This window comes from Helicoverpa zea, chromosome 17 (genome assembly GCF_022581195.2).
Source record: "Helicoverpa zea isolate HzStark_Cry1AcR chromosome 17, ilHelZeax1.1, whole genome shotgun sequence".
In the NCBI taxonomy this organism is placed as follows: Eukaryota; Metazoa; Arthropoda; class Insecta; order Lepidoptera; family Noctuidae; genus Helicoverpa; species Helicoverpa zea.
In genome coordinates, this window is record NC_061468.1 from 6,019,379 (window position 1) to 6,036,819 (window position 17,441).

The window sequence follows — 17,441 nt, forward strand, 5'->3', positions numbered from 1 at the left end:
ACACAAGTCAACACGTCTTAATGACTGCTATCAGTAATTTTACTACCAGCTTATCGGGTGTCTAAAATTAAATATAATAAATAGTTTAAAATTAGACGTTTTGACAAATAGTGTTTGCACAACCGTTAAGATTACTAATTTAGTGTTTAAGCTTGCAACTCGTTCAGCTATCGGAACAATGTTGGCCGATGCGTAACTCAAGGTACAAGATAAATGAGCTACATATTTATTAAAAGTGGTGTCGTCGACAGTGAGACCTGTGTTATCGTATCGGGCGAGATGCGAGCGACTCGTATGCGCCGACGCACTCTCATATCGCGCTTAATTTTACAACCTGACATTTACTGCTCAGGTTTTTGGAAACGACAGACAAATAAACTCGGATTAAACGTATAGTCACCTTCGGGTTCCTGTGCTGTACAGTGCAGTGTGTGATATAAGCAGTGAGCCACAGAACTTTTACTGACTCTCACTTTCCTGGCGCCAAGCGATCATGATCACGAGCACTGAAAACATAAGCAGTGTCAACGAGCTCACCAGATCAAACATACGTCTGACGGGCGCTCCACCACGGACGTCATGGAAGGAGCAATCCAAAAAAATATTAAAATACGTGAAGAATATTTTCCGCGAGACTACGGTGGAACCATGTTTGTTTATTTACATGTTGTGCACCGCGATATCTTCTCTAGCTGTCATGAACATGCACCTGGATAAAGCCTGTAGGGTGAACTTTGATTATGGATCTGATATTTGCGATCGCATCTCGAGAAGAAATACGACTGGACTCGATGAGGAAGACAAGGAAATTCAATCACTCGTCGCTGCAGTGGTGGCCTGGAAGTTCCCTCTTCAGACAGCAATACCTGCAGTAATGGTGCTATTTGTTGGAGCATGGAGCGATAAGTACAAAAAGCGAAAAATATGCATTCTGTTCCCATTTATTGGAGAAATAATTTGTAATATAGGACTGTTGTTCGCTACGTACTTTTTTAAGGAATTATCACTGACAGCGACAGCTTTGATCGAAGCGTTGCCCGCGGCGTTCACCGGCGGGTACATTATTATATTTATGGGAATGTTCAGTTTTATGACCGACCGAACTACGATAGAAAACAGGACTTTTAGACTGGGGCTCGTGACGATATGTGTGACGGCGGGGACACCGACCGGGACGGCTTTGAGTGGTATATTGTTGCGTTCACTGGGATACTATGGGGTGTTTTCCTTACTGCTAGTGCTATATACAATGTCATTTTTATATGGCTTGTTCAGACTGGAAGATGTAGTAAATCCTGAGGAGGCGAGGTACGTTGCTCCCGAAAAGAAGCAAGAATGGAATGTTTTGAAGGACGTGTTTCAACTTGTGGGGAACACTGTGATGGTGGCTGTGAAACCTCGTGCGTTTGCAGGGAGGACTCAGATATTCTGTGTGTTACTATTGTACCTGCTTATGGTTGGACCTCTTTATGGTAAGTGTTTCGTTGAATAATTTTATTTCTACATTTTCAAAGAGCATTTTCTTTTTCTTGACAAGTGAGCTGGTTTGACATCACCTAAGAATTATTTATAAAAATTACTGAATACTTAAAGTTCGTTTATAAACGTATTGTTAAAAAAATACTAAAGACTGCTGTTGCCACAATGAGACGTCGAAAGTGGGTCATTAACTCATTACTCCGTCTGGATTTGTTCTTGGCTCTCAGTTAATAAATTTTCGTTAAGAGTTGAGTGTGTATATTCATGGCCGATGTGGGCCCTTTTGCAATTCGTTTATTTAAAACGGAACAGAAAAAATATGGTAATAATATTTATTCGATATTGCGGTACAATACCTGACATGTTACTTGTTTATAAAACCTTTATGCTAAATCAAAATTTTATAAAAAAAAGGTAAATAAAAATTTAAAAAATATTTTTAAAACTCCAGATACCTAAACGATGTTACTCAATTAGGTACTCAATAAAAAACAATTGAAATATAAAAAGTAAAAAAAAAACAAAGCGCAATTCCAAAAAGTCCAGACATTAAATTCGACATTTAAAAATCGCCTTGCAGAAATACCTCAACTGTATTAAAAAATAAAAGTACTCATGCTGGCCATTAAGAACTACAGGTAATATTATAAAGGTTCAATTCAATCGAACATTGTCTATACGTACAGTGCGACCCGTTTCACTAGCCTAGTATCTAGAAGGTAAGCCGGTAATAACTGGCCATCCTTGACTCCCATTGCTTTCCTGTTAACTTACTTTAACGTTGAAAAAAAACTAAAGAACCTCTTAATATTTTTTTATGTATTGGAATCCGTGATAAGCCTGTAGGTGCTTGAATTATGTAAGTGATATGGCTTGTATTAACGTTTTAAATTTTTGTTGATTGAGAATATTTTAAATTCGTGTTACAAGCAGGTTTTTGTATTTACATAATTTACTTGTCTGTTTTTTGTAATTTTTTTTATTAACATTAAACATTTAGGAATAAACAAGTCATTGACTTCGTATCCTTGATTTTTTTGCACTTTATACAAATACGAATTATAAATTGACACTAAACCAGTTTTGTTTAAGTCCTGTTAGTATTTAGTCATAATAGTTGTAGTTATTATAATATAAAAAAAAAAAACAATTTCGGCTATATAATATTCTTTTTTTTATGTATAATATTTAGTTTACTTTTATTTTAAAAACTATCCTAGTAAAACAAACAACTAAAAAGCGCCAAAAAATAAATATTCTTTAAATTAACAAATGGTCAGTTGCAATCAGTTGCAGTTGTTACTGCAACAGTTATGTATCTCGAATAGTAAAGAGTCTATTTTATTATCACGACATTTAATTTTTATCTCGGGTTTTTCAAGTCTAAAGTTAAAAAAAAATACTCCTTTTTATTTCGTGGCTAAATCGTTGCAATTTCATTATGTGGGACTTGCATACACTGATGTACTGAAAACAAAGGTAGGGGAAAAATTCAAAACAATAAACCGGTTGTACGGTCACCAACAAAGTTACAGCAAAAAAAACAGTTACCCTTTTATTACCTACTCATTTAAAATGTACCAATGTTTAACTAAACGAACGATTCGGTTTCACGACTTCCGTTTATGACCACACTGCGCTGATTAATTGAGAATCGTTAAAAAATATTGGTCAAGTGCAAGTTGGACTTCGCAATGAGGGCTCCGTATCCATTTAAGAGTAAACTACTTTGTAGGTAGCAAGAAAGTGTCCGACATATCCCACATTTGTTTTCCAGAAACTATTAAACTGATGTACAGTTGCAGCAGTATTTAAATGAGTGTTTATTTTTTTGCGTTTAGTAACATTAGTGTTTTTATTTAATATATGCTTTCTCTTTAGCTAAACTTTTTGATTAAATGATGATTGAAAAAGGTTTTAAAACAACGTAAATGTAATTTAAACCTACCTACCTACATTAAAATTACGAGGAAAAGTAATAAATTTTCAATTTTCGAATTCGATCGAGGACCCCTAAAAATCACGAAAAACACGCCCACTTTCACTTATTTTTTAACGGGAACAAGTATGTTGTGTAACAAAAGCAGAAGATTGACGAATGAATAAATAAAATCTCTCAAATGTCAGACCGTCTGAAGAGTTACATAATCAATTTGTACATAATAAATTGAATTATTAAAAAACATAAATAAAAAACCGCTTTCAATAACGAACGTATATGTCATCTCGTAACGTGTTTTCAATATAAAAATACGAGGTTTTTAACTAAATGCTCTTTTTATCTCGAACGTTAAACACAAACTAATGATGAAGGAAAACATTGTAAGGACAGCTGAATAAATAAAAAGGTTCAAGTCGACAATCCGCTGACTTGCAAACTGACAAGCAAGGTTCGAAGGAAACTCTTTGATTACTTCTTGAATGACAAATTATAATGTTAATCGTTCTTTCTTTTGTTCCTACTTTTTTTCAAATTAATTTTGGCTGTCAAGGTACCTATGTTTTTAGTTCGATAGAGTACTTAGATCCTTATCTTTCCTTCCGCAGATCGATTTCATTAGAATGCGTTAATCGGTCCTTTTGGGAACCACTCAGCTGGATAGATAGACAGGCAGAATAGATCATAATCTCAGTCCTCAAAACATCAAACGTAACGAATACTATAAAGTAAAACCAGGGAAACGTACCCCCATCATGTTCCGTCGTAGGCCTTTTATGTACCAGAGCCGCGATAACTCTTTCGAAAAATCCCGCAGCGGTGACGTACTCATTATTTACCTGCACTTCGATAGTTTGATTCATGTGTCCTAGATGACAAACTGCAATACGCGCAAAAACCCTTCGTGCGTCACTAAAGACAATTTTCTGATTCTATTATCACGCACCACTAAAACCAAGTGGTACTCAGCTACATCCGGTTAGACTGGAAGCCGACCCCAACATAGTTGGCAAAAAGGCTCGGAGGATGATGATGATTAAAACCAAGTGGTGTGGTAAATTCCCTGGAACATTGCCTGATATCATTGTCCTGGGTTTGGATTATCAACTGTACTCTTTTTTGAGAAATCATCAAATGACCCCTCCCGCTGTGGGTGCAGCATGAGGGAGTATCAGACTCTAACAGACTGAAACCCACCATGTTCCTAAGCCCTTTATGTACCAGAGCCCCGGTAACTCTTTCGATCCCGCAGCATATCAACTGTACCTAATATTGACGTGTGACATTACTATTATTCGCAATAGGTGTCTGCCCGTGAGAAGTAGGGGAGTCGAGTTAAAATTTCCGCCACGTGCATGTAACAGAACCTCATTTGTGAAACAAAGTGCGTTCGGCCTTGACCGATACGAGACAATAATTCCTCTCTGTTACAGAGACATGACAAGACTAATTCAGACCCTAAAGTCATAGTACTAGGACTCAACCATCGATATATATGTACTAAGTAGCACTCTAAGATTCAAAGTTCCAAGTCGTATGAAGAGCAACTTTTCAACGCATGATAAGTAATGACCGACTTTTGTAAATCGGAATGCAATACTCCTAAACGAGAAGCGAAAAAAATGAAAGTTTAAAATAAATTCCATTTTTGTTATAAACTCGTTTTCTGTACCTTCCAAATAAAATTAAAAGTCTTCTTGTGGCCAGCACTCACCTTGGACGTGGTGCATTTATACATAATACTACAATAGTTCTTGTTAATTTTTTCGTATATCTAGCAAAATAATAATGCTGGCTGATAAGAAAATATTAAAACTGCCCAGTTTGGAATTCGTCAAAACTAACAAAATCTTTTAGCCCGAATTTACTTAATATGAAATCTTTGTGGGTGTTTGTCGAATTAAATCATAGAAATCGTAAAACCTAAGCGTACAAAATATTTTATTTTTACGAGAGCTGCAGTTCAGAAAATAAAATACTATATTTCTTGCTCCCCACATACATGATAATTGTCATATTTACCACCACTATCTGCGGTGGAATCTAAAATTGCACAAGAATCGCACCTGCGGAATAAAGATTAAGATACCAATAATTCGAAATATTTCTGAACAACTCTCTAACAGTACTGTGGAAAATAAAAAAAATATGGAAATAAATAATCATGTAAAATGATATTTTAGTTACTGGCTAATTAACTTAGAATAAATTCACATCTGTAATGATTGATCATAGATGTAGCAACATAATTAGTTTTTAAATGTAAAGCGACGCCAATATTGATATTGTTCATGTCACATTTCTTTGTTTGCTGACATAAAAGAAACATGTTTGTACACCTGTATTCAATTGTTTTGTGTCCTTCTTTGCAATAGAGGGCGAAGAGTTGTTTGACGTATTGCATCATTCAGAATATTAGTAGATCTGTCAGGGAGAATTATTTTTTCAGTAACTTGGATAACTGGCTTGTCTCTTGTGAAGCCTAAAATCTCACTTTTTTTTAACATGGAATCTTCTATACCTAATTATTTCAAGTGTAGCAAAAGTGTAGCAGTATCTTGCGGAATTCATTAAGAAATTGGAATTGCCCGCTGGATAAAATAAATATTTTGCGTTCCTAGCCACTTTGTTTTTATCTGCTGAATTCTAAGTGCCAACAGCAATGAATACATAAAAAAAAAATAAGAAAATATTTGCTTTAAAATTAATATAGTATCTAAATGTTCCTCAAGTAATAATAATAATTTGTGTAATAAGCAATGATAATCCTATTAAAATCACACTAGATTGGAACGTATCAACCAGGTAATTAGTCGTAGTAACCCACAGCGAAATTAGCAATTACACACAGTTGTGGCGAATTAATTATTTGGCAATGCAAGCATCATTTAATTGTTCAAATTAAATTCTGTTCAATTCAGTTAGAATTAATTGATTACATTGTAATTAGAACACACATGTTACGTAGATTTTTTTTTTCCAAAAAACAAAAACGACTTCAATAATGTAGGTATCTAAAACCTTTTCCTATGTCTGTCAAATACTATGCTGAAAACTGCATCAAAATCCGTTCAGCATAATGTGAGAATCTCCTTTTTTTAATTCGGTTTAAAATGGGGTCAAACTTAGAACTTACCATTTTTGAAGTCGTTTAAAAATACATGCTTGCAATCACACCTTCAAAAATAAATGAGTATAGGATATTACTGCCCTTCACCTTTATTTTCATGTCTGTGATAAGAGCCTACAGTTCGACTCCCAACAAGGTGTATGTTATTGGGGTTTCCCAGTTACTATAGTTATCTTATGTGTTTAATGTCAGCCAGATAGAGAAAATAATAAAAAATAAGTGCGTAAGCCAATCAACACGTACCTATTGTGATTATTATGTAGTTAATCCATTGGAAGTAGAAATTGGAATAGTGAAACGTGAATCACTTTAAATGACCTAAAAATATATTTACAAATCCACTGTATATAAGGTGCTTTAATATTATCTGCCAGGACTTGAATGGGGGGTAGAATTGCGTTTATAGATTACAATAGTAAAGATAAATAATTGATTATTTGTCATATTTTTTTCATACAAAAAAAATACGTATAAATTTGACCTAATTTATTAATTTAAAACCATCCAGTAGAGTTGCGCGTTGCCACTCTTGCAGAACAGATAGAAAGAGATAGCAATTGTTTTCATTGACGAAGCGACACTACGCGCGTAATTTGCGAACCACGTTATGCAGAGTAGAGCCAATGTTAATTTAACTTGTTTAATGTCTCAAATTGAATTGACTGTTCCGGGAAACGAAATTTCTTCACTATTGTAATCTATAAACGCAATACTACCCCCCATTCAAGTCCTGGCAGGTAATATTAAAGCACCTTATATAGGTACTTACTTAAAATCATTCCGAATTATTAATGTTAACTTAAATATACAAAAAATCACATATAAAAGTAAGCCTATAAGTAGATACCTACATAGAAGTCACTTCTGGGTGAGCCAAACATAAACTGCCTTGCAAAATATATTTTGCAAGCAACATACTGATTAACGACAATTTGTAACCAGTTCACCAAACGTCAAGATAGGTTCAGCATCAACCCTATTTATTACAACCTTTTTGATCGCATTTCCCTCTCATTTTTTTTTTCTTTATTGACGTTCCACTCATCTTTCCTCCAGCCAGTAGCTAAACAAAAGAGCAAATATTTATTCCTTTTTTTTTCAGGCGACTCGCAAGTGGCATATCTTTACGTGATTCGCAAATTCGGGTTCACGGAGGTGGAATACAGCGTTTATGGTACAATAAACATCGTCTTAGGACTCTTTGGTAAGTACAATTAACACATTCTTGAATTTAATACTTACTTTTTAAAGGTATACGCACCAAAGGTACAGGTAATGTTGGTCGTAAAATTTTATCCTTGATTGGGCTTTTTATTTTATTTCATTCGGGTTCAATTTTATTGATTTAAATTAATGCCGATACTAAAGTTCGGAGCGTAATGTTATTGTTACACTTCAGTGCATATTATGAGATTTTGTATCAAGTCTTGTTATCGCTGACTCGAAATAAGTCAAATGCCATTTTATTTTGATACCAAATTAAGTGAACCAAATTGACAATATTAGAACCGAACATACATTGATGGATTCAAAGTGACCTTTTTACGTAGAACTATAAGTACTTCACTATATTTTACAACAAATTAAGAAACGCATCTCGTTGCGTGCGAGTTGGTATAACGCCATCTTTATCAACCTAGGTCAAGGATTGCGGATCGCGATAGAGCAGTGCATTTATCACGCAACCGATATCCTGCCATCCTGAAATAAACCTTATAACTCACAACATAGGGTACTTTATTCATTACACAGGCTGACGTTCATTAATTTACTAATTATTTTTATCAAAACTGGTTTTATGTATTGAACAGGTGATGTTCTACAAATTAACTTAAAATCATTATGGTTTCAATGTTGAACCTAATTTTGGGTCGTTGACTGGGTGCCTTTAATTACGCAGGTACTTAGGATATGCATACATAGGTAGGTACATCCAGTTAAATGGATATACATGCAGCTGAGGTTATTGAACTTTAGTTAACATAACAGATTACAATTTTGTTTAATATCGATTATTACCTACCTAGTTCGGATTTATTGGTTTGTTTTTTTTTCAACTTACCTACGATGTTTTTGATAAATTGCCTACAAATTAAAAATATTGTTGAAACGCAGATGTTGCATTAAACGCGGAAAGGTCGACGCAAGTTCAATACGTTATCTTTATGTATTTTTATATAAGTTTATCATTAAATAAATATTGTTGCGGAATAGGCATGAATTAAAGTTTTAATTAATGATAACGTGATTTTATGCAATTACTTGCGTTTGTGTTGCACAGATTTTTTACGCTTATATTGAAAATGTTTATCTCTTTAGTTTTAATGAGAGATAATGTTAACCTTGGGACCTTTTTCATAAATACTTCACGCTTATTCGTTTTCAACACGGAGGAAGTAAAGATGAGCCGAGATGCCATAAGTAAGGGGAGGTGAGGCGCCTTCTTCTAGGCCAACTAGGTACAGTGGGCATCATGAAAACGATCAGTTACTAGGTGTACTAAAGAGATGTTCGGGTTCCTTGAGACATGTATCAAAGATTGGTGATATGGTTTTAAAAGGCTTGTGTTTAAACACCACCCAAAAAAGTACCTATTTTACTACCAAAAAAATTCTAAACGGTTACCAAAATGGATAAATGGTCACCAAATAACGTTTCCAAAAATATTATTAGGTAAAACCATTTTTTCGTATTATTGACTACTAAAAAAATATATGGACGCCTTTAAAATACACTTTAGACCAAATATTATATATTGTCACTACTTAGATGTTACCAATTATGTAATACCATGACTCCTAATTTGGTCATTTTTGTTAGACTAAAAAAACTAACGATCGCTAAAATATTTCCCAAATACCAATTAATATACTGGGGTTCCCAAACGTACGTCGCTTATTTATTGTTATATGAATTTGTGTGTAACTCAGTAGTAAAATGTAAGCACGCAACATGCAGCAAGCATGGCTTCTGTCACGGCTCCGGCACTGCGGGGCTCCGGCGGTCCCATGCGAGCTTATCGTCGCAGATGGTTTTCACGCTCACCACCGCAGCTTCGGCTTGCTGGCCGGCTCAGCCGGCCAGCCTCAGCCGCGGCGGCGAGCCTTAAAAACTACCTGCGCCTCAGCTCGCAGGCCGCCTCGCCCCTCTGCGCCTACGCGGATTTGAATTGCACTCTAGGGGTAGGGCAGACAAGACTACGTGGAGTCGGTTTTGCAGCGATTCGTTTTCGTCACTAACTTTGATTTTGGTAGTAATATTAATCTTTTAGTTGGATAGAATTTGGTGACCATTAATCCATTTTGGGAACCAAAAATAATATTTGTGCGAGATTTGCGATTTTTCTGATGTTATTTTATTTTTTTTGGATCATAATATTATATACTTTAGTGCCCTTTTAATAAAGTCAATTTATTTTTTTTGGAGTTGTTTATTTTATTTGGTGCCTCAGCTTAGAGTCTTAAAAATATTTTTGGTGATCGCCTAAATTATACCCGTTTTAAAAATGGGCGTGTTCCAAAGAAGGCGCATGAGAGCGCATCAGTAACCTCATCGATAAACATCCACATTTTGGCGCGCTACTATGATACTGTTAGTATGATATCTCCGCTTCTTTTTTTTCTCAATGGTATTCAATAAGTTACCGAGGTCCGACCCGGTGGTCCGGAAGTCCGGTTAGGCTGGAAGCTGACCCCAACATAGAAGGCTCGGAAGATGATGTGTTCAATAAGAGCAGAATATCAGAATCACGTGCTTAACCCATACGTTACATATTCCTGGCTCTCACAATATTGTATGCTGACCAGATAATACATATATCATGTGCGTTATGCAATACTACAGTTCCCAAAGTACGGAAATTCACGATACGATGTATGATTTATATGATGAAGTTCTGTAAACTACGTACATTTGTATGCGATGTGTGAGCGATTCAGTAGTGTTATTGAGGTTTGGGGGAAACTATTGTTATCTGTTTTTCCTACTAAGGTCACTTCTGCTTGAATTTCGGTTACAATGTCAAATTATTCCTACCACTATGGTGCGTTAGTATCATATTCTTACTGACTAAATACTCATTTACATTTCTTCAAATAGAGTTTTGTTTTCTAATAATCCCTGAACCCTTTCAGACCTTTTAATGTTTACCTTCAATTAATAACAATTAACAATTCATCTCAGCACTATAAATAATGTTTAGAACTCAAATTGCATTGCTTTATTAAAAAAAGATCAATTTTATCGATTAACTTGATCACGAAGGTACTTTAAGTTAATTCAGATTTAATGATTTTAAATATAAATCTCAACAATTAGCCTAGAAATTCATTCCTGCTCGATCAAGGCGATTAATTAGTGCAATCAAGTCAAAAACAGGTGCAGTTGAAAGTCTTGGCGTAACTAATAATTCCTAATCTATAACCAATCAATATTAAGAATGTAACCCACAGAAGGTTGAGTAGGCAAAAACCTTCTCCTTCTTTAATTTAAGAGCTCTATAGTTCGGCCATTCAGAGAATGCGTTCCTGACACGTCGCGATTGAACTGACGACGTAACTACATTCATTGATTATTGATATAATAATGTTGTTTTAATGCTCCTCAATTGTTAAAACGGTAAACAACCAGCAAAAATATTTTTATCGTAACTGCAACGCCATTGCAAAGTTACGTCGTCAGTTCAATCGCGACGTGTCAGGAACGCATTCTCTGAATGGCCGAACTATAGTCGGTGTGGCTCCTTCTATTTGCGCCTTAACCTATAAGTAACTTATTTCAAATTAAATGTATGATACATAGTTACATTAATAAATTAATAACACTACTTTGATTTTTGACATGACCACCGTTTCACGACCACATCATAATCGTTGTCACGTTTGGTGAACTTGGGAACTTAATTATTTTCTCACAATTTTCAATTTACTTTCATAGCAATCCTTCTGTACTTATTCTGCGTAGTATCATTGGTGTCCAAATACTGCACTGCATAATGCATGAGTCTAGCAACAGTTTATTTACTAGTCCAGCACAGACTTGCAGAACAGAATCGATACTAGATTATATCGATTCAATTCAAGGAATTTCCATATCGATTTATGACAAACTAGTTGAAAGACTCGACTCAAACTACAAGAAAATATTTTAAAATAAAAGACAATCGCCTTATGTCAATGAACTGGGGGTCGTTTACCTAAAATCCGCGAATTAATGCTAAAATGCTTACAAAATGTACGTAATTTATTCTGAATTTTGAGAAGCGCTGGAATACTTACTTAGGTCTCAGAACATAAAATTATCTTATTAAGACCCTTAACATTTTATGCACTTTATTAGTTCTGGATTTTAATGTTATCGGAGCTCTGAATATGTGAGAAAGTATATAATAAACTTGTAACACTACTCATCTCCCGTCGAGACTTAAAAATTAAGTACACAATCAATCAAACCAATCATGGAGAACAAAATTACTAGCGGAGGTGCCATAACGGAGAATCTCCTAAGAGAGTAGCGCGCCAAAATGCGTTTGTTCGGGGGACGAGGAATGTTACTGTTTTCGCCCTTATACTCCTTGGACCCGACCATTTTTTGTAATACCTTCTAAAAATAGTTGACAGATGTCTCAAAGAACTCGTACGCCACCACACGAATTTGACCTAGAAGAAGGCGCCTGATCTACCTGCATTATGGTATCTAGGCCCTTCTTTCCTTAGATACTACATGACGCCATTTCCTACTGACGATGCTTTCAACTTTTGGTAATACATTTTATTTTCTCCTCCCCAGGAACCGTCTTCTGTATATCAGTCCTCAGCAAAAGACTGAAAGTGCAGGACAGCGCTATAGGAGTCCTCGCAGGAGTGAGCAGGATAGCTAGCTGTTTCATGTTTGCGTTTGCGCCGACGAGACCGTGGTACTATTCGGCTCCACTGCTGAATATCTTCAGTCATACTGGCTTGACGGCTGTCAGGTCTTTGATTACGAAGAGTGTTCCTACTGAGGAAGTTGGTAAGATCATTTATTTATAAGTTTCTCTTTCTCGAAAAAGTGGAGCTCCTATAAGAGGGTTTTTGGGAGTGTGTCTAGTATGTTTTAAAGTTTTACAATAATAGTTTATTTTTTCAATAGTTTTAATTTATCTGGTGAGGCGTGAACTCTGCTGCGTCATTAGTAGTATCTAGTAAGAGTGCATTCCAAATTAACGTTATTTTCTTAAAAATAAATAGTCAGCCATTCGGTCATTCTTGTCTGAACACCCGTGACTGATCTGTCATCACGATAAAATAAGAACGCGTCCTCCGCGTTATATAGATAGGTATCTCTTAATTAGTTTTTCTTTACCATAGAGAGTAAATTCGTATTGCAGCCTTTTGCAGGTAAGCTGCTTAGTTCCGCAGCTATTGTAAGTAGCTTACCTCAGAAACATCTTCCGTTGACCTCGGCACGTGTATTTCAAAACTAAATTACAATTTTCCAACCAAAAAGGCTAATTGTGTTTAAACAACTCTAATTCCTTAATTGAATTTGAAGTATTTCGTAGTAATCCTATCTCTGAATTTCTGTTTAGTAAGACAATCCGGGGAATCTTTGATTGCTCTATTTATCTGGTAGCAAACCGACCAGGAGCGTTTACACAAAACAAATGACGGAAGGAATTGCTCAATAAAACGTAACGACTTGATAAGAGAAAATTTGCTAAAAGAAGCGAGAACAGCAGTTTGCAAAAGGCAGAGTAGCCTTTTCAAAGGATTAGCACCTGTTGCTATTAAGTCATAGAATTCCTTTTTGCTTAAATTTTTGTAGACAAACTTAATGAATCAGAAGAATCGTGGGAATTAGACGTTGCTTTGGTCCCGTTTCGATTGCGAGGTTCACGCCTCATTGATTAACTTTAGCTGGTCCATTTTAAGAAATTTTGTGAAAAGAAAATCTCCAGTTAAGAATTTCTGTTTTGATTATTATTCAGGTCAGGGTCACATGAAAATTTGCAGTTCATTTTAAGTACATTCTGACACTATAAGTTCCTTGTTGAGGTCCTATAAGTGGCATAAAGCAAAATATTCAATAGGTTCTTTCGCTGATTTCTGATACTACCAGTGCCGTGCCCGCGTGTTGAGGGCCTTATGTGCTTCCATACCCACACTGAATTTTTACAAGATGTTATATTTTCAATACTATTTTGTTCTTGTCTAAAATTTTGACAGATGTACAGAAATCTAAAAAAAACTTACGATATACCTTAACAATAATCTTTTCCGACAGCCAAACTGAGTGCCCTCGTAGGAGTGATGGAGGCTGTAGCCCCGTCGATATATATGCCAGCAACGAGTCATATCTACATGATGACCATCGACAGCTTTCCTGGTGCCTTCTACATGTTCGATGCCGCCTTAACTGTCGTCGCTTTAGGACTTTTTGGGTAAATATCTATTATCTAAAGCTACTAATACTAAAGAGGATCATTTTTGTTTTTGTTTGTTCCCTAGTGTTCCCTAGAGGCTCGGAAACTACTTAAGCGATTTGAAAAAATCATCAAGTAACATATATGGACATGAAACCGCAGAGAAACGGCTAGCTATTATGATTACTTTGGATGCGGTTCCTGATACCGTAGGTTGGTTCGTACATTTGACAATCGAAGTGGTTAGCACCCAATTCTACAGTGGCTGTGGTGTTTTATGAGAATTTAAAATGATCAAAAGATTTGTGGACTTTTGTCAATAAAACTGGAAAACCTTGAGTTAAGAGCATTAGTTGTTATCCGTAAATATTTCTTAGGACAAAAAGTGACCACAAATCCTATTTAGCTTTTTATGAATTTTAATTGAATTGGTGTTGATGAGTACCATTAAATAATCATGCTTTTATTAGTAAAAATAATTCTTACGCATCCATTCAAAATAAAAACCCACGACCTTCTGACATTCATCACTGATATTATTTCTTGAAATTGTGAAAAAAAAAACTGTTTTGATTGCATAATGATAAAATGAATTAAAACAAAATCTTTATTATGTTCAGCGCATAAAGATAAGTAATGAAGTTCGAAGTGTTTCGATAGTATTATCCATTCATGTTTTTGGCTTCGGCAATTGCGATTTAACCTGAAATAGTTCGGTTATCGGTTATGTAATTGCATGCGGGTGGGACTGATAACACTGGCTTTTTTTTTTTGTTTTGAGGGAAAAACTGAATATTATACAGCGCTAAAAATGGTAGTCTATGTATATATCGTGGGGTCGGGAGTATTAAAAACAATAGGTGGAGCCATATATTTAGATGGAACGCCTTTTCATTTGGGTTTAAATGTAATGATAATAAATATTTCAGTTTTTAGAAATCTCAAATAAACAGACTAAGTTTTAGTTACATATGTATAGCATTATTTTCTTGTTCTTTATTTTATTTCTAGGTACCTATATCTCTATGATTGCTTGTACGAAATATGGTGGTACTAAACTACATAATATTTACATTATATCCTATTTAGACAACTTTTGAATGTAAAATACATATCCTACAGTGCATATACACAAGTTTATGACTAGTTAGACTGGCTTTTAGGATGTCCTAATTACATAAACCTAGAATGTTAGTTGCAAGTATTTAGGTAAACCCAAGCGAAGCAGAAATCTACTCATTATTTATTCAAAGAGTAAATACCGCTTGCTGATGACTAAATCCTAGCAATCAAAATATGCCAGGAATTTCCAAAAGTATCCTTAAGTTCCTTCATTTTAGGCAGTATAAAATATTATTACATGGCAATTCATAATTTCCTCCTATGGTTTTTCAATTCATTCGATCATCTATGTTCAGCGGCGATTGTCACTGTTGCATTTTATGACTATCCTTATATTGATGACTAGCATTTTTCCACGGTTTCTCTGTACCCGGAGAAAATATAGCCACGAAACCTTTGGACCAGACAAATAAAAAACTGGTTGATCTTTTCTAACCAGGAATTAACAAATTATACCTAAAATGAACGCGTTTCATAATTTTCGCAATTAATCACAATATTTTTTGTACACAAAAACGTTTTCCTTATCGTTTTTACTTTGACCCACTGTTTCTAAGACACAGTTTTTGTTTAAATCTGCGATAAAAAAAAAAAAACATATTTTCTTGTCCTTTTGGAAATAAAAAATAAGTCCTGTTTGTATGCAAGTTGTATGTATTGATTTCAACAATAAGATTGTGGGTTTTAGGGACTTTCGTAAGGCAGTCCGGAGTTTAGAATTGGGATCTTCGGACTGGGAGGGAACGTAAAATCTGATTCCCCGAATGCTACTCCTCCGTAGTAGTCGTTGTTAAAATCCACGTCAGCGGCCGTCAGGCGGATTTGAGCAAACTAACTCTAACACCAGGGCTAGCTAGGTGATTAAACCTGCAGCTCACTCGATAACAAGAAAAATAATAAGATTTTTATCTTTTTGTTTGCAGTTTCATATACGTGTTGGTGAGGAAAAGAATCAGAGCTACAGTCACGGATCCAAGCAAGAAAGAGGAATTTGCACGATCTAATGAAGTGTCTCGTTTTTAACTATTATTATGCTAATATTATTAGTTAGTTTGAAATGAATGATCTGAAGATGAAAGAATTTATGTTTTATTGTTTGTAAAATTGCCATAAGTTAGTAAATAAGTAGATTAGTTAAGGTTTAGCACTTTATTGTCTGCCGTGATTTTATAATTCTTAAAATAACTATGTATTTAGTTCTGAATCTTTCGTGAGTTGCATTTAAAGTGAACTTATTTAGACTGAAATTAGAGGTATCAGATTTCATGAGAACCTTTATGGGAACGCTTGTATTTTTTTTTTTCAAAATGTATTGTTCAATTTTACCTGTTTAGATGGCGGAAACTAAATAAAAAAGAATTTCTAAATAATGTAAAAGCAAGTCCGTCTTGCGTTAATTGTGCAATGTTTAAATAAAAAGTGTTTGTAAAAGAAAAATAAGCGAAGACTGTGCTATGTTATACTTGTTGTAATTAATTAAACAATTATAAAAGGAAATCTCTATGAAATATACGTTTTGTTATCTTGGATTTGTGTAGTCGTTTGTTTATTTAGATGAGAACTCAAGTCAATGTTCTATTATCTGTTTGCAAATAGTATGAAGTGATGACGATTAGCAACAATCTAGTAGACGAAAATTCTTCTTTTGTTTGAGTATGTGTTGCTATGGGAACAATGTGGAATTAGATATGACCTTGTCTAATTGAAGAGTAATTTTAATTATCTGTGTCTGGAAAAATCTGGTTTTTGGTGTTGCAGATAAGAAATCGTTGTCTACTGCTAAAATTATAATAAGATATTTTAATAGGACAAGATATTTATGTTATGTTTGAAGGGTTTTTAGAGAGTGAAACATATTGAGCAACTTTAATTAAAGAGACTGCCAAAATAACTCCATTAACCAAAACAAACAATTAAATAATCCTTGTGAATAATAAAGGCAAGTGTCAAACACGTTGTATTTATTTCCTATCTAATTAGACTCAAACCATAGAAACACAACGCCACCTAGTGGCCATCATAAAAATCACTGCCACAAATGCATACATAAACAAACCAATTTTTCATAACCTTTTAACATGTCATAAACCCTTAAAGTGTTGGTCCTAATAAATTCGCGTCATGTAATAGGTACCAATCGCACTACTTTGGCGATAGAACCTTTTTCAGGAGTAGACCTTTGTAGGATTCTTTTTGAATTCAAATGCAGGCCCAAATAAATCTATTTACATGCAGATTTCTGTGTTAAACGTTAATGTCACGTGGGGCTAAAAGGTTTTATTTGCCTTTTTTTGCATCGAAATATTATTTTTTCAGTATTTGTATTTGCAATGCTTAAAAATGTACCTACCTACCTACAAGATGTAAAT

At 34.8% G+C, this 17,441-nt stretch overlaps 1 protein-coding gene across 1 annotated transcript; it reads left to right on the forward strand.

Moving 5' to 3' along the window:
• Nucleotides 1–247: 247 nt before the first annotated feature.
• LOC124638381 lies at nt 248–17,023 on the forward strand. The gene is made up of 5 exons (XM_047175327.1): nt 248–1,472; nt 7,651–7,752; nt 12,336–12,557; nt 13,812–13,968; nt 15,996–17,023. Exons 1-5 carry the CDS (start codon nt 494–496, stop codon nt 16,093–16,095), a joined length of 1,560 nt encoding a protein of 519 aa, XP_047031283.1. The 5' UTR covers nt 248–493; the 3' UTR covers nt 16,096–17,023.
• Nucleotides 17,024–17,441: the final 418 nt, after the last annotated feature.